Source organism: Idiotropiscis lumnitzeri, chromosome 6 (assembly GCF_059441095.1).
Source record: "Idiotropiscis lumnitzeri isolate Australia: NSW breed Sydney's pygmy pipehorse chromosome 6, RoL_Ilum_1.0, whole genome shotgun sequence".
In the NCBI taxonomy this organism is placed as follows: Eukaryota; Metazoa; Chordata; class Actinopteri; order Syngnathiformes; family Syngnathidae; genus Idiotropiscis; species Idiotropiscis lumnitzeri.
The window spans coordinates 9485970-9509013 of NC_142396.1; the positions used below are offsets into that span (position 1 = coordinate 9485970).

A 23044-nucleotide genomic window follows, 5' to 3' on the forward strand; every position below is an offset into this window, starting at 1 on the left:
TCCGTTCCTGTAATCGTTCCTAACCGGGTCAAGCACCCAGTCGTATTCATGCTAATGCCAGTGCCGCCGTACACTCAAAGCTTTGAGTGGAAGTCTTTCAGTCTCCTGCTAAAATAACTTTGGGTTATTTTGCAAAAAATATTTTTATGGCAAAATAATGTAATAAAAACTAAAAACTTCTTACATTATAACTAAAACATTTTTTTAATTAAAATGCAATGGTTGCAATGATGATTGCGAGATATTGCAAAGTATTGCATGATAACGGCGGAATCGTAAATATTCTCGTGATGTCCTCTGACGGTCTCCATAGTGAAGCACTTAAAAAGACATCGCCAGTCAGTCTGGTGACCGACGAAGGTTGTGTTGGCCTCTAAATGCTATCTTGGTTGACACTTAAAAAGTTGTAAACAATAAAATCCCCTCACAAGATTCTCCCGGCCGTATAAAGGACGTGAATAGCAAGGTTTAAATAATGTTATGAATTACGCCAACTCTGCCATTGTTTTTTTTTTTTTTTTTTTTTTTACCTGATGGACTGAAGAAAATGTAATGACGGAAGCACTTTAAAAAGTGCCCATCTCTGGTGAATGTTCTTCCTACTCCAGAGACGACAGAACTGCGAAACAGACATGCTAACCACTTATCCGCCGTGTGCAGGGACTCATTACGCAACCTCCAATTATCTTAATAATCGGGACTGACTACTTGATATGTTAATGATACAGTGTCTGCAATGATTGCGATGAAGTCAACTTGGATGTGCTAAGAGTGAAATACAATAATTTGTATCATCACTGCCGGGTGGCAACACCATTAATCTGACAGCCCCCCCATAAAGCGCTTTGTGTGGCGTTCCCTGATTGCTCTTTTACCACCAAAATAAACAACTTGGCTCCGTTCAGTTACGCCACTGTAATTTACTCCAACAGCGGAGGCATTTATCTATAAATTTATTTTCAATTTGAGGTAAGCTGCCGTCATGAAAGCTAAATCACTACCAGGGAGAAGATTATTCTAATTACTAACCAGCTGTCGTGCATGCTGCATGTGTCACAACGCGCCGCAACCCGTAATCAGTTTCACACAATCATTTTAGCACACATTTACATCTTAAGACATGAAATTGTCTTCATTTGTATGGTAATGTCGCAAAATTAAAAGGCGCACATGCTCCGACGGGGCGTGACGGAATCGAGAAACATACATTTTATGGCCAATTTGGGATGCAATCGCAAAAGATGAGTGTTAGTCGCTGCCCGGGATGCGCTCGGCCAAGCGACAGCACGAGAATGCGCCGAGTGTACTTTTAATTTGAAATGGATGTACGGGGGAGGAGGAGGTGGAGGAGGGGCGTCTGATAGTATGCTGCATTAAGCAAGGCAGAGTAGACAAACGCTCTCATGTGAAAGCCCATCTTGTTAAAGCTTCAGCTGAATTAGACCATAATGCTGGCATTGCTCGCTCCCCGGGGTTTTCTTTGCCATTTGTACTGTTAGCGCTGCAATCCCCCTGACAGGCCTGTTTATGACTGCTCCGCCATCAGAGGGCCCGAGCCGAGCCTTCATTAGAGATTAAAGTGACGGTCGCAAAGTCCAAAGTGATCGCCGCCTCCCACGGCCGGGGCGAGGCGAGACACTCCGTGGACTTAAGCACATGAACGTTCAAAGAAGAGACTAAAAGCGCCTGCACATTTTGCCAACATTACAAAGAGATGTTGAGATGGGGTTTGATTCGATACACATAGCATAGCATAGCATAGCGGAGCCTCTGAGGTTGAACATAATTTGTTCCAGGATTCTGGTCCATGTATTATTGGTCCGGTATGCAAAAGTAAGAGAAATCAAACAGTCGCCTTCATAAAACTTTACAGTGCTGACAACGTAAGAGCACGCTTAGGGTTTAACGTCACAGAGTTGTGTCGCAAATCCAGCTGAGACAAAACAAGCACAAAAAGGAGTTGACCACTGTTGATAATAAAACGTCTTTTTTTTTCTTCATTCTTTTTTTTTTTTTTACATGCTTAAGGTTTGCATGTCCAAGTGCACAAAATTGCTGCGCAGTTCATATTTTGAATTTTAGGAGGAAGACTGTCTTTATGCAAAGGAAAGATCAATTCAGCTTGTGTAAACGCATTTGAAATGTCAGAATATGATCGCAGAATATTGTCTGTTCAGCGATGCAAACTTGGAACTGAAGTTGGTACTTTCTCGCCTGTCACAAGAAGGAGTCATGCCATATCACCTACGGTATGACGAAACTCCTTTCAACTTTTGGTCACTTCAGAGTATTGTGACAATTGGATCTAGCCTCCCCGAGAGCAGTTTTCCAGTTGTGCTCTCCCGAGTTTTGAATGGAATGTAAAGCATGATGGGCATATGCATCCAATTAGCACACACTCGGGTTTAGTGAAATCAAACAAAACTTATACAAGCTTGCTGGGTTCCCCCAAATTATGGGAGCAGAATATTTCTTTGCTGTCACACTCAGGAGTTATGTTTGTCTACCAATAACACATCCGGGTTCCGTCACTTCATTTTGTGCTTGTGTTCCTCTCCTAAATGATCCATGATGAAAACAATCAAAGCTAACTAAAGAGCAACACCTCGTTTGAACATTCAGAAGTTTCCAGCTCTTTAACACACATTGCCAACAGCTCGAGCAATCTCAATCCAATTGAATCTGTGTTTTAGTAAGTTTGCTTGCGTCATGCTAAGCGGTCTAAACTGTTCGTCTTCTAACAACCCTTGTTGATTAATATTTTGATGCTAGCTGAACCGAGGTCCTGTTTATCCGACATTTTACTTCACAGTGATTCTTTATCCATTACGTTATCGTTTGAAGCTTCTATTTGCAAGTTACTATGAAGCCGATATGTGATTTAGGCAAACAATGATTGAGCGATGCCTGTGAGGCAACATTTCAATACTTACTGTAGCTATCATCATCATTTCCACTGACCTCAGAGGTTAGGCTCAGAGGAGCTCCTCGCCTTCCGTTGTGAAGCTTAGCCATCTGCTAATCCACAGCTGGTGGGACTTTATTACTGATAGGAATTAATAATAGACTATGTGCAGCTGGATGGAATTCCTGGCCTCCACACCATAACCCTTAACGCTCAAGACCCCCCCCCCCAGTTAATATCTGCAATCTAGTCACTTGCAAAGCAACCTGCTCCATTAGCAGTACTCCATAGTCATGCTAATAGCGCTTCCTTTTTAACACAAGTGAATTTACTCGGGAGTTTTAAATTCAGCAAATTATTTCACACCTATACGGTAGATAACAAAGAGCAATGCATAACAATAGCGCTCGGAAATAATGGCAGACAGAGGTTAAACAAAGCGTCAGAGCTTTTATACGCGCTACACGCCTATTCCTCCATTAAAATTCCTGCTCTAACTCACAGAACAAAAGAATGACTCTCGCGGGGGAGACAGAAAACAGACACCTGTCAATCACAGCTCCTGTGACTCCATATTTCCGGTGTCACAGGCTGACAGATGGAGAAATGTGCAATATTCTGATAATATTCCATGCAAACTAATGCAAGTCAGAACACTTTGCGACTGGCCAGAAGGAGGGGAAATGAGACCAGGTAATTATCGGATTGCCCCAAGGCAAGAAATGATAGAGATTGCAGAGAAGCGGGACATTTAGCCCTGCTAATGAAGGCCCATGTTTAGGCAGCACCGGGAATGGGGGAGCTGGGGGAAGCTCGGCAGGCGGTAGATGCTGATAAGACCTTCTTACATAATGGCCACGTTCAAGGTCTGGACTGCTGTGAGGATGGACACTTGCTGTGGCTCACACCGACTTGCCTTGACATTTAATCAATTTAAGCAGAAATATGTGCTAATTCTACCTTTAAATAAAGTCATTGCCACCGGAACACACAATCTCCCACTCTAGAATAGGATTAGCATAGGTAGGAACTTACAGCGGTGAAAACAAACAGACAGATAACATTTGCACAATTTGGCCAACCAGGGAAACCAGTCCTGGTTCTGGCACCAGCACAGAAGAGGGTTCTGCATAGTGGGAATTTGCGGCGTTTCCGATTAATCAACTCTTCTAGTGCGGCGGAATAATTCCCTGCTCTCCTGCGACTTTGATCGCGAAGGCCAAAAAAAAATTGTTGAAAATCCTGCTCGAGCTTTTTTGACAATTTAAATCAATTAAGGTGACGGACTAATTCCATTCACCACACTCATCTGTGGGTGGCTTTGCCTCCAGTTGTAGGACGTAGCAATAACTCTTTGTTGAGGTGTTATTTAGTTACAAGTAATTTACTTGTTACACTAGTGCTAGTAGTTATATAAGTAGTAGTAGGGATTAGTATTGTTAGTAGAAATGTTAGAAGAGTTGAGAGAATGTGCATTCCCTTTTTTCTTCTGTCCACTATTTTGACATGCGTCTAACTCCACATAATTCATCCGATTCACATCATTCCAATGTTAACATATTCCAAAAATTCAGGCCTTGAGGCTATTCATATTTTTATTCCAAAATTTCATTTTTTTCCACAAAGGCAACATTTTCAACCAAAGAATTCCCCATTCCTCCCCAGCGAGACATTCAACCATAACAGATTCACATTGTTCCCATTTGAAATTCAAAACATTCAGCGAATTAAATTCAATTTTCAATTTGCTGAAAAATTCCCAATCCCACTTAGCATAATAGTAGCATTGTAGTATTTCATAATATTGGTGGGCAATAAAGGGCACCTCACATGTCGTGTTAGCCCTAGCATCACTGCTAACGGGATTCTTGAGTTAAGTACAGCGCTGACAGAAACGTTGCCGCACACTAAAATGATTTACAGTATGTTTGTTTCCCACAAAAAACAAGAAGAAGAAAGCTCAATAGCCCAGTCTAGTCCATCACCAAATTGCTGAATTAATTGGATAAAGTTCGACTTTCAGTGAAAATTGCGGCAGACGCTGACAGATGTAACAGATGCAGGAGAAGACATTTTTTTTTTTTTGTGAAAGAAACAACTGTTCCTTGTTGAAAGTAATTGCTCTCAAATGTGAAGTGTATCACGACCAAGCATCTTCACTGAAGAAAGACACTCGACTTTTGGCTCTCTAACCCGGCATTAACCCCAAACCCGCCTTATCTATTTAACCCTATTGAAGAGCGTTATGTTTACCCATCTCGACAGCGTTACTTAAAGTGCTGAAAAATAAAAAGCGATGGCTTATTTTGTATATGCAGCACTTCCCCCAGGATGGATATGAAAGTTTAATCATGGCATTAGGATTCACAGGCATTCCCTCGCCAGACCTGCTTGCAGACATCGGAATTGCTAATTTGCTGCTTTGGTGGTTGAGGAGGGGATGAATGGGAACAGGAGTCTGATTTGTCCAGATAACCTTGAACCCTCGTGTCGGAATTCCCAGGGATGTACGTTGCTCAATCACGTTCTTTTATCAAACATCTTGAACCACTGTCCACTGACACTTTGACAACCTGCCTGAATCGGTTGCTCGCTCCTGCTTGTTCAGACACAGCCATTAACTGCCACTGAAATGCCACGGGCGAAATTATCTTTTAACATTCATCTTAAACAAAGCCTCTGACAATATCACAGTAATTGTGACCGGGTTTCTAATCTGAATTGTTAATTTCTATCGCTTGCCGAGACGCCACTGGAGGCGGCGATACGATAAAGAAGAAAGGTTCTGACAGGGTTATGAGTCAGCAGAGATGTAAAATTCAAATTGGCCAGGCGAAGCAGTTTGGAGCTGATGGTGATTCAAGTCGACTCACTGGTCAGCCCTGCAGTACAGTACAGGAGCCTGCGGCTCTTACATGGCTGTTACTCATACGTACATACGTACAACATACACAGGTGCTTCATCAGCAGACCTCAAAATACGAGTGTAGCTTGTTGTGTGCGAGCTATCCTCCCTCTGACCAGTCATTCGATGTAGTTTTCAATGCGGTACTATTTTTAATTTGAAAAACCGATCATTCCAAAATGAGGCGAGTAGAGCGAAGGCGATACTGGGCAGTGGAAAAAGCATAAAAAAGCCTTTATCGTTGCTTTATTTTATTGTCAGTCTCTCATTTTTATTTTTAGCCTGCCGCCAGCATTTCTCAGCATTCACACACCAATCACGGAATTACAATTCCTAGAATGACCTTTGAAAAAGATCTAGCCAAAAGCCGGTAGAATGCCTGTTTTAGCCTGTGCGGCAGGATGGTTGGGATATTGTTTGAAATAAATAACAAGAGGGAATTAATCGTGAGCGTTGGAAGATGGAGCAGCAGGAGATGAACTCTTGTTGTTTTCTGTCACAGCCTCAGCTTGTGAGCACTCGCTCTCCATGCACACCGCCATCTTTCACTCAGCCAGCCACACGCCTCCTCACCCACTGCGCACCCACGAGGCCCGGGCAAAAGTACACCCCTGCCAAACATCCATTTACTCCCTGCAGGACTCCTGCGAATCTCGAGCAGGCCTGTCATTGAGACTGGAATTCCAGATGCACCTGTGAGCTTTTTTTTTTTTTTTTTTCTGCTTCCAGCTGCGCGCGTACGGAATGCAATACTTGGATTTAAATTGGGTTTGATCACTTCACCGGCGCCGCCTGGTCCGGCTAACCCACGAGACACGATACGGGGTGGTAATTGCATCCCTGTGGAGAGCCTGCTAGCCTGCGAGGGAAGGTGGGGAATTGCTAGGTGACACATGTCCACTCAATTCAGCCCATTAATGCCAAAGAAACTCACAACCTAACACTCACAGTATGCACTTATGTGCACACTTGAGAGACAGAAATGGATTGGCTAATAAATGAGTAGCATTGCCCTCATGACCAAATATGTTCTTCACCTCTAACATCCCGGCCAGGATGCATGGTGCTAACCTGCTGATGCACCCTTTGTCTTTTTTTTTTTTTTTTTTTGTGGGGCTGCAACAGAACAGATGGAGATGCTTGGATGCTTTCAGGAATTATTAATGGCACACTATGATCCCAAATGACCTTCGGCAAATAGTCTCCCAGCACCGAAGTACACAGACATCCCTGCACATCCATATTGAATCCAGACAACACACCTGGCCCTGTGAAGAAACAGCCAGCCATCACGCTTGTACTTGCACCTCGAATCCAGCAGGGAAGCATCCTTTTTATCCATTTTTTTACTAACTCAAAGGCAGCATGGCGGCATCCAATCACATTAAACACAATTGTATGTTTCAGGAATAGATTTGAGATTTATGCAGCAAACACACTAATTCCGTAAAGCCCAATTTGTTTCTCCCACAATGGGAACCATACACTGGAATTAATCCACAGAAAGCCGTTCCTGTAGTTTTATAAATAAACCCTTCATGATTGGAGGCTTTTGTGCTCGCTCAGGGGATGTTCTATTGTGACATCAAATCTATATTTCAAACATACATCCGTAATACGCATAAAATATCTGTTGCCTATGGATAACATTCAGTTTATAAAGCAAACTGAACTCCAAATTTCAGCTAAGTCAAAACAAGGCGGCTTTAAACGCACGGACAACAGAAGCATACAATTTGAGATTTCAATCCGCAAACGCTTAAATACATAGTAATAAATATATTTTTGGATAAAACAATTCAAAAATAGAGTTATGGTTTACCAAATTCTTTTGATGATTTTTACTTCATACATTATTTTTACGGACTACAAAGGCCAGAAACCTTGTGCAACAAAGCTCGCTTGTTCTTTTTTTGGGTTTAACTGAGGTTATAGGGATTTCTATTTTTAGAAAAGGGTTGCTGGCAATTAAGACTGATCCGGGCAGCCATGTACTACAACCATGTATACACAAGGTCTGTGGCCATTTGAGGATATCAATGATGTGCTCTCAGAAGACATAGCAGGTCTTCAAAGCTCGACTACTGAAGGCGGGATTGATCAGACACTTTTCCCTCACGCCAGGTAAGAAAAAAAAAATAGGAATTTATTATTTAAACAGTGTCCATCTCCACCTACTCAGAGGCCTCTGGTTAATTACCTCCGGGCTCATTAATGAGGCTGTGTAAATAAATATAGTTTGTCTACTATGTATATCGTGTTTACTCAAGTCGAAGCCTGCAAAGAAAAAAAAATCCCTTATGTATAAATTAGAATAATCCCACATCAAGAGAAAAGGGAAAAAAATGCATGCTGTGATCAAAGCCGAGCGGGCGATGTAAACATGTGTCAAAAGATCAAAACAAAAAAAATATGAATGTAATCCTTTGCCGAAAATGGGCAAGGTATTCATTAGGCTCTTGATCATTTTCATTTGTGGAGAAGGCAGGCCTTTAAACATTTTCACCCTGGCATCTTTTGCGGAGAGATTAAATGCTTCAGTCATGAGGCCCTGTTTGGGAGAATAAAGAAGGCGCTTTGTTGCAAAAATAAAATAAAATAAAATAAAATAAAATAAAATAAAATAACAGCTTAAAGTAACAGTATCGAACCAGAAAATCTAAAAAAAAAAAATTATTACAGACTTGCACAGTCATCAAATGTATCAGGTTCCAATAATAAAACAGTGAAAACCAGCAGAGAGATCATGTCTTAAAATAAACAATTTCATCATTAGTATGCTGCAAAGTTTGCATAACAACTGAACTATACTCTCATAAGGATGCTAGCATTTCCATAAAAAAGTACAATGTAGAACGTTCCATGTGCAAACATTCAGTCCTTCGCTGTGCATTTGTGTGTGATGACAGTGGGATGCCATTAGGCGGAGGTCTGTGCAGGATTGATAGTAATTGAGAATGCTCTGTTTGGGCACACTCTCCTTTGCTGCCCCAAGACACACATTAAATGCATTAAAACAGCCATCAGCTCAGTTGGGATACGGCTGTCTTCCTCTCCCCTCCGACTATTGACAAAACAAAACTTTGAGATGACAGCCGCTGATTTGTAACCGAGCGACAGATCCCTGCGAGCAAATAAAGCAGGCGTGCCCGTCTTTTTGCTGGGAAATGTGTTTCCCGTTGACACAAATCCATTTAACAGCACATAAGCCCTTAAAAGTTTACATAAGGATACATTTTTCGAGCTATTTCCTTCAATTTAACTGATGCTTTTTGTCCTGTGTGTTGGATTCAGGGAGCTTTGAAAAGGAGCTAAGCTTTTTTTTAACATCAAGCTCCTCTTTTGCCCAAATTAGGCTCCTCTTAGAGAGCGATCATAAGCGCATCCCGAGACTCTCTTTGCTGACACGATTGTTGTCTAGGCCGGACCGGGCTGAGCTGAGTGGCTTGCTTGACGAGGACCTGCGCGCAGCACTACGAAAGCTCTTATTCCAGAAACAAGAAAGCCCGGGGGAGCAAAGGCAACAATAAGCCAAAAAAATCCACTTGAAAAGAACAAAACAACACAAGCCCCCCCCTCCCCCCCACCACAGGAGACGGTGATGGGTGATTGCCAGCTGCACTCCAGATTACCAGCCTTTTTGGAGTCTTTCAGCAATCGCTGAAAGCTGGAGCACCATCTCCAGCTCTTTAATCAGTTCAGCCGGGGAGGGATGGATCCTGACGTGCAAAAGGCTCAGCACGATGGGGAATAAACTCATAATCAGCAATCAGATATTCCGCATTGCGAGGAGGGGGCGGGGAGCTCATCTCAGATAGGTCAAGGAGCTCTCCACAGACAAGTTAACCCCTTTTGCCCTCCTTGCTGGGAAACTCGCATATTGTCTCAAACTCTGTCGGCCTCATTCACAAATAAGCAACTGTCAACTATTGCTCTCCATACTACAGTGGTGCCTTGAGGTACGACGGCTAAAAATAGCAATCTATTATACTTAAAAATATGTAGTAAGGACATTACAGAATTACATTTTTTTTTAAACACACTTTCTTCATTTACTTTGTTCATTTTGGTGTGAGCGAATTTATGGAATTATCCTTGCGGGTCAGAAATCAGAAATGAAATCCACACATTCTTTAGTTACATGCAAAGTGACCACTGTGATTAACTACATATAAGTCATATTTTAATCAAGATTAAAATAATACAGATGCTAAATATGAAATAAACTCTTCAATTTATCGACTTATATCATGAATGCACGGTGCTCGGCCCGGTTCTGCACGGGTCATCACAGCTTGCTCACAAAATCTTAACGTCGAACATTGGTGAATGAGGCTCGTTGTCAACTTTTCTTGCACGCGATTCTCCCGAAGACCTATTCCAAGAAAAGTGTTTCAAAGCATCTTTTTCACACACTCCTGAAGTTGGTAAACAAGGCTGGATTTCATTAAAGTGCCATGTCCCTGAAACTGCCATGTGTGGTGCCTTGAAACAAAGTTCATTGCCTTGCACATTCGTTCTCCTTTCATCTTGGTAATTAGCACCGCAGCAGCATTTCTTCTATTTCAAATGCATGCATGAGCATAAAAATCAATCTTGAAAAGACTGTTCCGGCAAGGCTAGTTCTCTTTTGTTATTCATGATGACAGCGTTTCTTTTAATGCGTCTTTGTTTGGGACGGCGTGAGCTTTTGCGTCGCTAACCTTGAGCGTGAGTTGCAAATTTTTAGCCAGCGCATACGCGCACCTCTCGGAGTCGCAATCACGCTATGAAGTGAAGCTATACAAGTGTCAAGAATTTCAAGTTTTAATTGTTGCTGTTAAAACAGCACCACCTGCTGCTCAGGAGGAATCCTAATTTATTCTTCCAGCATTAGATAATGTTATCAAGGAAGCAACTCCAGCGTTTTATTCTACCATTTAAATATAATCAAAATACCATCTTCTCTTTGTAATAAAGTGGTAGAGCGCACGTAGCGACGACCTTTGTTCCAACTTCGCCCGCGCCCTCAGTTCATCAGAATTCCATGCACCTCTCATTTTTCATCCTTTCCTCTCAGCCAGGCTCCCTAGATGCAGCGGTCCGTCTCCACGGCGCGGAGGGGAGGGTGACTTTGTATGTCGTGACCTCTGACCCTTCCTCTCGCCCTCACTCTACAGCATTCTAGCGCTGCATTTCTGACAGCGCCGTCACCGTGTGCAGTCTTTTCTTTACTAACGAAAGCACAGAGAGAAGGGAGCGCTTCAAGGACAAGAGCTTGACCATGTTACGACCATATTGTCGCTGAGTCAACCAAACGAGGGACACTAAGAGTTGGGTAAGAAGTGAAATCTTGTTATCCGTGAATGGCAAAAAAAAAAAAGCAGCGGAGATGACTTCCACCCAATTTCTTTAGAGTTTCATAGAATTTTAAATATACTACAAACTATGATCCAAAAAATGAAAGCAATAATAAAACGTGTCATTTATCAATTTGAGGGCTTTAATAGCTACTCAGTCAAGCGACAAAGATCAAATTCCTCCACTAACAACCCAGGCTAAACTTGGTTCCTCCCGGACATTCAAAGAACTTGGAGGAATCAAGATGTATCACGTCACCATAATTCCTTGACACCAATTACTACTTTCCTACCAGCCAGGGCATTGGCGCCATCTTGCGTGACTTTTTTCCACTTCACACAGTTTGTTCCTATTACGCAGATTTGCCATTGCTCTGATGAGCATTCAATGTTCTGCAATGTGGCATGTGCCACTGTGATTAATTGGTGTGAGGATGCCAAACCATCGAGACGTTAAATTGGGTTTAAGCTCTTTTTATATTCTAATGGCTACAACTGTAACAGAGTCACACTTGGGCATCCTTTCATTTGCCTACCGCTAGTGAAAGTACGGTAGACTACGCTGACAATGTTGTCCCGTCCATGTTACGGTAAAATGTTCCAATGAAATGGGAAGAAAAGCAAATGCACCATCGCTCCAAATGCAGTTGTTTACAACAGAGAGGAAGTCAAACTGCTCTCATGCGAGTTACACACCCCGCAGTCAAAATGCAAACGAGATCAGACAACAGTCCTGCTTGTCGCCAAGGTTATTTTAGTTAACGGAAACTAACAAAATAAGTAAAACTAAAATAGAAATAACATGTTTGTTGATTAAATAAAATAAAAACAAACAGTGTTTATAAAGACAAAAACTAACTGAAACTACATTTTTACGTTCACAAAACTAACCAAAACTCACTATAATTGGAGAGAAAGGCTCTTCGTTTTCGTCTTTGGCAATTCATTTAACACACAAATTTTTGGGGCTGATCTTAAACGGATTTATTTCGACATTAACGGCACGGACGTTAGCCGGAAGAAGAGAAGGTCAAACAATCATCTGGGAGTTGTAGTCCTCCTAATGTTTGTCGCACGTAAGTGACATCATCAAGCAGCAGCCAACAAAAAAATAACGTTGGTCCCATGAGACGAGTTTCTGTGGGGTTTTTTTCCTGAATAGCTCCTTTTTCCTTTTGTCATTTAACTCAGCATGGAACGTAAGGCAAGCTAAAAAGTGCTTTAATACTTCTCAACATTAATTCAAGCCACAAGTCCACTTTAGATGTTGGCAACTTTGCCAACAAAGGCATCCTAGCTTTATTTAATTAGGGCGTATGGCTGCATCTAACTTTAGAATCGGTATGCACTGCACTGATTGGATTTCAAAGTCTGTTAATTGCTAAAAGTGTACCCTGTGTTAACTGAATTTTTATGACACAATACTTATCAGAGTCCTTTTTTTAATCTTGCAGCCAAGTAAAAAACTATTTGGGAAAAACAAATAGTAATACTAAAATTAAGTGTTTTTGAAAAAAATAAATAAAAAAGAAATAGCTAAGTTACCCTGAGAACTAAATTAAGCTAGCTAAAATAAATAAATAAAAAAACTCACAATGAAATAATTACAATTGATAATAAAAATTCCAAACCTATATTAACCCTTCTTGTAAAACAACCAATAATTGTTGCTGAACGCCTTAGTTCTTTTGGTCTCTTTTCTCTTGGAAGGAGCCACGACTCAGGTCAGCACGTTCAAGTTCCGATCCCTGATCCGGCTATGTAAATAGCGCATTTCAGTTGCCATCTCCGCAAGCATGCAATTCGCCAATTCATTAAACAAAGAAAATAAACACGATGCGGTACAGTGCGGTGTGCTGACAGAAGGTTTTAAACTGGAAATGCTGCTTTGAATGCACCTTGGAACAGTATTTTTAACGGCACCTTTTCTTTTTCAATATATTCTATTTTTAACATAAAAGACTCTCTTGAACAATCAACGGACAACCACCTTCCTTGTGTGCAGAAGAAAAACCCAGCAAACAGCACATCCAGCGAGTATTAAAAAGCCAGATTAATCATGCACAACTGAAACTGAATGAAATATAGCAAGAAAATGAACTTTCTCTCGGTACGTGGCTATTTGTTGGAAATGTGGCCAAACAGGTTCACCACACCTCTTCTGGGTGGATACATGAGGAGGCTGAAGCAATAAAAGACATTCACAATGCTCCTCTTCTTCGGCGCTGCCAGCATGAGATCTGATTACAATTACAAGAAAGCCGCTTGGTTTTTCAAAGAGAAGCAGGCCAACTATCTGAGGACTCACACATATCATGAAGCATTGGAGGTTTGTCTCGCACAATGAGAGACTTTGCCATCAAGAACAAGCCGGTGAATGATAGGCGTCAGTGGACCGAGCCGCTGACTCTTGGGACACATGCATTAATGTAGTCTGGAGTTCCTACTCACCTTGCACCTTCTGCAGTTTCTCCCGCATCCCCATTCCCTATCTCCCGCCGGCTCGACACACACAACACCTAAACGCCTTACGTGTTTTTTTACATCCTCTTGCGTTTGAGTCAGACAAAACGCAAAATCAATAATGCTTTTTCTCCCCATTTCCTCTTTGATGCAACTTCAAAAACACCTATGGACAGACAGCCCTCCAGAGACCCCACAGAGGGGAAACATGATACAAAACGCAGAATAAAAAAGGGGGGAAACATCTTCACTCAAACAACAACTGAATTTTTATGAGGGCAAACAGGTGCAAATAGGAAGGGAAAAGAATTTGCCGATGTTATTCATCTTCCCCAACAGTAATAGGTATGGCGGCAAACAGAAAAGCGACAAATAAATCACTATAATTTACATTAATGAGAATTACACAAGAACCTGTAAAGCCGCACGCCCCTGAGGTCGCGCTCTTTGTAATTCAAACTGGATTTTTAATTTTTTTATTTTTTTTTAATTTACTTTGTTTTATTACCTCACCTCTGTATACAATGCTTATGATTTCTTTTATCATTTCCATTGCTGCTTCTGAATAATTGAATTTCCTTTGGGATCAGTAAAGTACTTAAAAAAAAATCGAACTTAACCATGATTTCAAACAAGATGCGTAGAAATGTATAAACATCAATTCAATGAGCGTGAACATATATATATATATATATATATATATTTTTTTTTTTTATTAATAAAGAGAATTTATTTTATTTTTTTTGCAACACTGTAGTCATAAGGACCAGCCCAAAAAAAAGCAGAAGAGTAAACATTATCTTTAATACCGTAGCTGTGGTAAATGATGATCTAAGCAGTGCTGACAGAGGAAGTAGCGTGTCAGCAGTTAAACGCTACATGACAGGAGTATGCAGTTATAACGAAAGAAGGCGAAGGATGCAAGAAGAATATACAGTGTACATAGTCAATATATGGCTTGGGAAAAAAAATGTAAAAATGAGCACATTCGTGACTCGTATAGAAATTTAAGAAAGAAAAAATATCCTGATGCTTATCTGAGGCTGCTTTCTTGTTCCATGTTGTTTTATTGGTGGAAGGGCAAGCGTATTACCTAACATCGCCTCTGATTGGACCGATCTGTCAGAAAATTGGAAAAATTTTGGAGAGCGGCTCATGACATGAACAGTTAAGTGTGTGTGCACACAAACTGTTTGGACAAATAGGTGCTGCAGCAATCAATAACGTTCATACAAAAAAGCCACAGAGGAGGGTTAATTTTTTGTAATGTACAAAAAGTAGTGAGCTGATTTTTTTTTATTTTTACTAAAAGTATTTTACTTATATATATATATATATATATACATATATACTGCTATCCTTCCTCTACTCTATCATTGAGCCATATCAAAAAATCCATGCCCACAATGGGCAGTCAATATCTCATTAACCAGCCAGGAAAGCAGCCGGCATGCGGATCTCGCTGTGCACGCCACCAACTGGCACACCTCGCACACGTTAATAACCCGTGGGGACGCCATTGCACTTCCTGCGCCGGCTGAGAGGCAAAAGAAAGGACGAAGGCACGCTCATGCTCGGTCTGTCAGGCTGATTTGTGTTGCTCTTCTGCTCTGATATTATCTTGGTAATTTGAGTCGGATGTCGAAATTTAAACCACGGGAGAAAGAGGCATTAAGATCTATTTTATTTTTTTTTTTGAAGGATTTAAAATTTCTCAAGTGCCTGTCTTTTACACAGCATCTTATTAAAATGAAAACAGAGCATGCGCATACGCTTCCTTAAATTACCCCACCTTGTTAATCATGTCTTTATTTTAAATCCTTTCAGGTAACTCGCGCTATATTTGCCTTCACCCTAATCTGTGGCCATTTTTCCCTGGGCTCTCGATGTCCTGAGGCTCTAAGTGGATAATAGCCAATCTTGTTAACCTCTGCTTTAATGTGTGAGGGCCTGCAGCTTTGCAATGGGCCGCTAATAGAGAGCGACAAAGAAGAGCAAATCAACAGCAAATATTTACAGCCATGATAACATGACCTCAACGCGCCTATCATGAGACATTTGGCCTTACCTTCTCTGAAAACTCCGGACATTTTTTACAGTCTAGTGCACACTCACACTAAATCACATATTTATGCACAGTCTGCACGCGCTCAGACCCCGTTTAAAAAAAAAAAAGGCAGCTATAGATAGCCCTGGCTGCTCCAATAAAAGGGTTAAATGCACAGAAAGGTTCAACTTTTCTTTTGAAAAATGTTTTTCTGTCAATAAGCACATCAAAGAACTTTCTTTAATGATAGAACGGGGTTTTTCATTTTAATTGTGCTGAGTAGGCTGCCTCATTTGCATGGGGTAATGAGAGGGATGTTTCCATTATAGGTAATTAGGTACTTGAGAGACAGTGGTGGGCCAAGGGAGGCTGAGTAGACATGGGAGGGGGGGGCCGGGAGGGTGTTGGGCCACAGAAAAGCGTCTCCTATCGCATGGTGTCTAGTAATAAAATCAAAGTCAAATAAATAGTAAGGCATGACAAAAAAAAAAAACAAACATACATGGCGCATGTAGTGCACCTGTCATTATCAATAGTATATCGAGTCACTAATATAGACAACATTTGCTATTTACTAAATCATAAAGAAGTGCTACAATATAAAGCTAATATGAATGCACTTACTGGGTAAGTACCAGCAAATGTTCACGAGGGACCTCCATAGTACAAATATACATAAAAATGCGAGAATAAGAATTTATGTCCTTCATTCTAAGTAGAATATAGATGACACCGGGTCAATGGCACATGCCACAATTTTGGTAAAAGCACTCACAACCATGGCCGCAAGCTTAACTTCTAATTTAATCTCGTGCAGCGTGATCCCTTATGAAAACGCATCAATACAAACGGTTTATATAGAAGTCTATGGACAATTTGTATGTTTTGTGTAATTTGATATAATGTACTGTTCTGAAGCAAATAAAAAAAAAAACAAATTTGACAGGTGGAAATTAAAAAAAGGAGCAAACGCCTCCCAGCATTATTGTTTGGATGATTTTGTTTTGCACTTAATGCAAAACGACAGCTCTTGGTCCCTCATGACTTGTTATTCAAGCCATTTGCATCGCGTGTGCACGTGAGCATGTCTGCATATGAGTCCTAACATTTGTCTGCGCTGAAGAATCAGAGTGGAGTCCAATGTGTGAGGCGCATGCTCATATGTACAGTGTGCGAGTGTGTGCGTGCTCGCGTGCGCGCGTGTCAAACCATGCATGAGAGAAGTGCGTGCTTGCACTCTATGTATGACTACACTTTCACTGTCTGCCTAAGCCAATGATTGTATGTGTGTGAATGTGTGTGTGCATTTTTGTCGGTATAATGGAGGGGGTTGAAGAGTTTGGCATCCTAGATCATCATCACACAGACGGGGAGGACCCAGTCAGGGTCTCATGGCCACACATGTAAACCCGTCTAAACAGACCCCCCCCCAACCCCCCACCCCAAAAAATAGGTCAGTGGAGCACTCACATTCACGCATCGTTATTGCACATACACACACATACATCTCTATCATCCATCCAATCGTCTGGCAGTCGCCTGTCTGCGACCCGCGTTCAACACAGCCACGCACATCCTCCTGCACAACTGACACGTGCCCTGGACTGGAACAACGGCATTAAGAAATGTGAAAAAAAAGGCAACGCTGTGTGCACACTACCACCTGATAAAATACAACAAAAGTGCAAAAGGACAAATTGTCAGGTGGAACTTCTGTTCTGAGAAGCAGCAGGAGAAAACACTGACTTTCAGGCGAATACAGATAGTTAAATATCTCAACAAACAAAATATCTTGCAAAAATATATATATATACACAAGTTTTCGAAAGCATCATTCACTTGCATGCATTCTTAAGCACCATAAAACATTTCGCCACTCTCTCGCTCTCTCTGTCACTCTCATGCCTTGCAAATGAAATGCAAAGAGTTGGCAGCCTATGACTAGCGAGGCTGTACTTGTTACTCAGGCTTCCCGCACAAGCATGCATTGTTTTTTTTTGGGGGGGGGGTGATATCTTTTGCTCCTTCTTACCTTTCATAGCTGAAATCACAAAATACATCATTAAGCTTCGGGTCCATAAGAGAACAACTATCACCCCGCGCAAAGCCCCTTCCACTGCTGTTTTAGCAGCAGCTGGCCAGCACAGCTCTCTGCCTCTCAGCCTTGGAGCATGACCACACCAGAATCCATGTGACTGTGACATCAGCGCTCTGCTCTGACTCCTCCCACTCCTCGTCTCCTCCCCCTCCGCCCCTCTCCGTTCCTCTCCTCCGCCTTTGATTGGCACAGCGTGCAGCCAGTAGGGGCGCTGAGAGCTCAGGCTGGGAAGCTTGGCCGCCTTCCCGCTGATTGCAGTCGAGCGTGCCCGCCTCTGCTAGACACAGCCACAACCACCCCTCCCCTCCTACACTTATCCAAGTACGCTCTTATCGTTGCAGTCAAAACTAGCAGACACCGGTTCACACTTTTGTTCTCTGTGGTGCAATGTCAAGTATAAAGTGGAGTAAAAAAAGAGGACAAATTGCAAGACGAGCATGAGAGGAGAGGAGAGGAGAGGGGGGGGCATCAGAAGCAAAAATAGGAGAAGATGGATAAGAGGGGATGTGTAATTTCTCTCTATGAGCGATCAGTGTGGGGGCCAGATGTCTGCCAGCAGAGTCGAAGATGAGTGGAGCTACAGCTTCTTTTTCTGACCTCTCAAAGGCCGTGCATGCAGCACCATCCAACACACACACTGGTGCGCGCACGAACACACGCGCGCAGTGACATTGACAGATCTCACACACTCATTTGCACAGGTGAAGAAGGGGCGAAAGGGTTCTGATGACCCCCACCACCCCCCCATCGCCCCACAGCGCCCAGGCGATGAGTTTCTCGCAAGGATTTCTTCACCTCGCTCTCGCCCCCTGCTTACCATCCCCGTCTCTGCCGCTCGCTCTCCTTCCATATACCCCCCACTGCCAACCCCCTCCTCTTCGCTCATCCTCATATGATAATCTGTTCTGACTCGTAGCCAGCTGCCTCCCTCTGATACAATATTCTGGTTTTAGTGCAATCCAGCCTTGGCCAATAACCACGTTGCATTTGGCATTTCCCTGAACAAGCTGCTTCTCGTATCATCTCAAGACAAACAGCGCGGGGCTTCGCGTTCAGACGCTACAATATTTCAAATCTGAAAATGGAGGGAAAAAAAGAGGGAGGGGATAAAAAAAATATTTGTTTACACCATGAATATTTCAAATTTGGAGATTGTGAAGGCTCATTTCACATTCTCTTTAGATGTGTCTGACGTGAACAACATGACTGCATCGCTGTATATTTGCAAGAGAATGATGATGCTTCCACCGGGACTGAATTGCACATTAACTATGCAATTGTTACAGACGATTTGAATATTTATTTATTCCCATTTTGAATTCTGAATGTATTTATTATTCATTTGACGCCTTCTACTGTGTCCTAATAATTGAATAAAGGTATGTCTAACCATATACAATATGGAAATGAGCACGCAACAGCAGTTGCGACATAAATCTTTCCATGACAACGTTTCATTAGGACCCCTGTGATCCATTCGGGACACTAAACATATTAACTCACGTTGTGTCAACAACGGTCTCTTATTGTGGCTCATCTAATGAACAAAATATCATGCTGAACCTGATAGCATCAATAGAAGCGTGCCTGGGATAGAAAGTAATCAGCAGCTGGTCAAGTATTGAAAACGTCAGAGATGCTGAAGTCGATTCATTTTCACTGAGGCAAGATCTTCACCCGATGAGTCAAAATAAGTTAACTGGTGCTGCCACAATCTGCGGTTGCTTTTTCGATCAGTCTTCTTGCAAACTACCACAAGCTCACACATAGTATCTTAACGCAGAGAAATGAGTTTTCATTTGCAATACCTGGACAGCATTATTATTATTTTTTTTCTTATACTTGCATTAGGTCATTTAGTCAATTAAGTACAATTTGATTCCAAAGTAGTTAATGAATAATGAGTAAATGGCAAGAAATCCCATTTGTTGGCAGTTGGTTGAAATAATTCAACATGTCGTCATTTCGACCAAGAGCACAGAAACACAGTTTTACAGACCACCACAATCGACCACCCCGTGATAGCTTCTCATGTCTCACAATACAAAATGAAATAAAAACATCAAGGGCCCTATTTTCATTACAAGAGCAAGTCTAGTTATGAGATGCAACGTAGCCTTTCCTGGTGAATCACAGCGACATCAGGATGGTCGGAGCGCAGTACATTCGTAAATATATTGTGCTTGACATTGCGGAAACGGAAATTGACTCGCGGGGGTCCGTGCATGACAATTGCAAGATCTCCCCTTGCGGATGATGCTGTCGGCTGCAAGGGGGCCTTAATTGCACCCATGACTGTGTGTGGCGCCCCCCAACAGTTGTTCTGCACAGTCACAGGGGTGCCATTGATATGATAATGATTATAATTCATACAATGGATGTATTCCTACAATGATTCAGAGCGATTGTCCCATGCCGTTGTCATATTTATGAATGGAATAGATGACTTCCACCACATACGTCCACGGAGCACCAAATCTCTCTGACTGCGTGTCGATTAAATCCAACAAAATCACACGACGAACAGACCTCCTTTTCGATCAGGGGTCCTCAATCCTGTTCCTCGAGGGCCGGTGACCTGCCAGTTTTCCATCCCTCCCTGCCCTGCTGCAACACACCTGATTCAAATGATCAGATCAATTAGACGAATCAGGTGTGTTGGAACAGGAAGAGATGGAGAAAACGGACAGGACACCGGCTCTCGAGGAACAGGATTGAAGAGCCCTGTTTCCGTCGCCCAGAATGCAGATGCATTGGACATTGACCAAATTCACAAACACGCTATGCAAGACTTGCCCCGGCACGAAAATGGAGATGCGTCTGTTTCTATACCGAGCACACTCTACTTTCGGTTACCATATTATGTGGATGTAAATTGCATCGGGGCCACGGCAGCTCTGTGCGCCGCACCACCAAGTGAGGTGCATCGCGGGCTCAAACGCGTTTGACTAGACTTGCCCCGGCACCAAAACGAACATGCGGCCGTTTTTACGCCGAGTGAACAGGCGCCTGCCTTCCAAAATCAGGCTCCATCAGTGTAGTTGTCCAACCAATGCAGTTTTCCTTTGCAAATCAAACTTTTAATGTACTAATTATTGTATCAGCCCAGGCTGGAATTTACAAGAATGCATTTCATTGAATTCCCTCTAAAAGGTTATACGACAAGTCATGAAAATGCATATCAAGCCGGGTTCTCCTTAGGGAGACATTTTTCCAGCTAACATTTGCCGTTGACCACATTCTTCCCTGACTGCTGCACATTGCTTGTGACAGAATGCCAATAAGCCGCTGATACATGTTCATTAGAGCATTGATTAACCTCTCAAGGACCTGACGGTCTGCTGGCAGTAATGCGGTGTTGTTAACACATTACGGCAATCTCTCGGACCGCGTACACGTCAAAGCAAAGCTGGCCGTTATTATCATCATGAAAAAAAAAAAGGCTGAATTCTTTTATCAGATCTTTTATGGTTGTACAGGTGAACTTGATGTCGTCGCCAGCGATTGTAGATCTTACGAGACATCAACGGCACATGAGCCACTTCCTGTTTGTGAAATGGTAAACCACTTTTAAAAGATTCAAATCTTTATTGCCTGTCTTCTTTGGCACAATGGTGTGGGTGGGTGGAGCCTTTTTTGACCACAGACTAACTATTCTCGTGAGAAATTAGTACATGATGAGACGTTTGTCTGCCCAGCAACACGAGAGCCGCCACAACTAATAATAACCAACATAGATGTTGCATGCATAGATAGATCACGCCATTATTTTACAGTGCTTTTGTAATCTTATTCACACAAGACTAAAATGATACACAGCAGTTTCTTGTTTCTTAAAATAGAGGCACAAGATGGATTTATTTTTTTTACTACTGTCATGTTACAGCTACGGCTCTTGTGAAAGCGCTATATAAATAAAGACGTATTGTATTGTATAAGTCATCGCGTTTAAACAAAAATATGTAAATTTTGGGGGAAAATTGCAAGCTCCCCTTTAAACATCGATCCATTATCTGATCCGCTCCCCTTTATGTCCGCGTAATTTAATGTTTGTAAATTACAATAGTAAGAGAGGTTAAAAGAAACCTATTGTAGCCTTACATAATCTGATCATGCCAATGTAGGAAAAGGTCAAACATTGATAGTCACATGCCAACACACCCACATAATTAAGAGCTTTTAATGCCCTTAAAATGCATCCGTTTCAAAAATAGTTGTTCGCAATAAATTGGAAAAATGTCAATGTAACACAATGCCGATTAATCGAATCCAAAGCTGTCTATAGTGTGAAAATTGAGTCGTAAAAAAACAGTTTCCGTTCACTTCCTCATGTGTCCACAAGGTGTCACTAAACAGGATCCACTACAGCAATGTATTGTATACACTGGAATGGGAATGGCTTTAGTACCGGTAGATAGAACCAGAACTTTAACAGGTTCTCTGCTTTTTTTAAAAAGTATTTTTTTTCGTTATTCTCCAACGACCAAGAAAGCTACATGTCAAGTGCGGGGTACAGTTTTATTCGTAACAAACGTTCAATAAAACATATCGCTAAATTATTTCATGCTAGTTCTTCAGTGTACGTGAGTCAGCAAAATTTGAGAGGCGCATAGTTCAGCTGCAGGCATTAGGTTTTTTGATTTTACGCTTATGGATATGTGTCAAGTATTTTGAAAAGCCAACGCTTATCAATTGGTGTCAACCGTGCCTCAAATGTAATGCTATGTAACATGATGGCCATTGTTCACCATTCAGTTAATTTTCTACGTACAATTGGTCATTTGTATCAGTTTACAACTGAATATCATTTTACGAAGTTGCCAAGTTGTTCAAGTGTAAAAGTTATTTTCATTTTCGTTTTTTTTTTTTGCTTGAGTACTCAGTTCCCAAGGTACCAAGTGCTCCAATATGACACAATGGTGTAGACAGTAACATTCAAATATCTCTCGCGAACAAAAAGCTGAGTGAACCATCTTTATTTATCCAGAGCACATTCTTGGAAGATTTGATTTAAAGCATATATCACTTTGACCTGGTTTTGAATCCATTTATATTGGGGCTCTTATGTCATACTCCTAGAACATACTTTCTGAGAAACAGCCATAAACACACTAAGCGCCTGCATGTCGATTTATCGAGTCATGAGCGATGAGTCCCCCTCCACTCGGATTCATTCACGCAAATGTACTTCTTGTAAACAAGCTTCGTGGAATTGAATTCAATTGAGATGAGGCGCAGCAGCATCGGCCTGGCGCCCCCCCACCTCCACCCCCGTCCCCCCCCCAGA

General features: G+C 41.9%; 1 protein-coding gene across 2 annotated transcripts in view; it reads right to left on the bottom strand.

Annotated features, from left to right (window-relative positions):
* roraa (RAR-related orphan receptor A, paralog a) overlaps window positions 1-23044 on the bottom strand; it is a 208796-nt gene that overhangs the window by 32078 nt on the left and 153674 nt on the right. Inside the window, exon 1 of one of the 2 annotated variants that reach the window (XM_088297796.1) lies at window positions 17692-17834. The exons of the other annotated variant lie outside the window; for it this stretch is intronic. Within the exon in view, the coding sequence (XP_088153922.1) occupies window positions 17692-17722 (31 nt within the window). The 5' untranslated portion in view covers window positions 17723-17834. Of the gene's footprint in view, window positions 1-17691; window positions 17835-23044 lie in introns of those variants that run through there. 2 annotated transcript variants of the gene reach the window in all.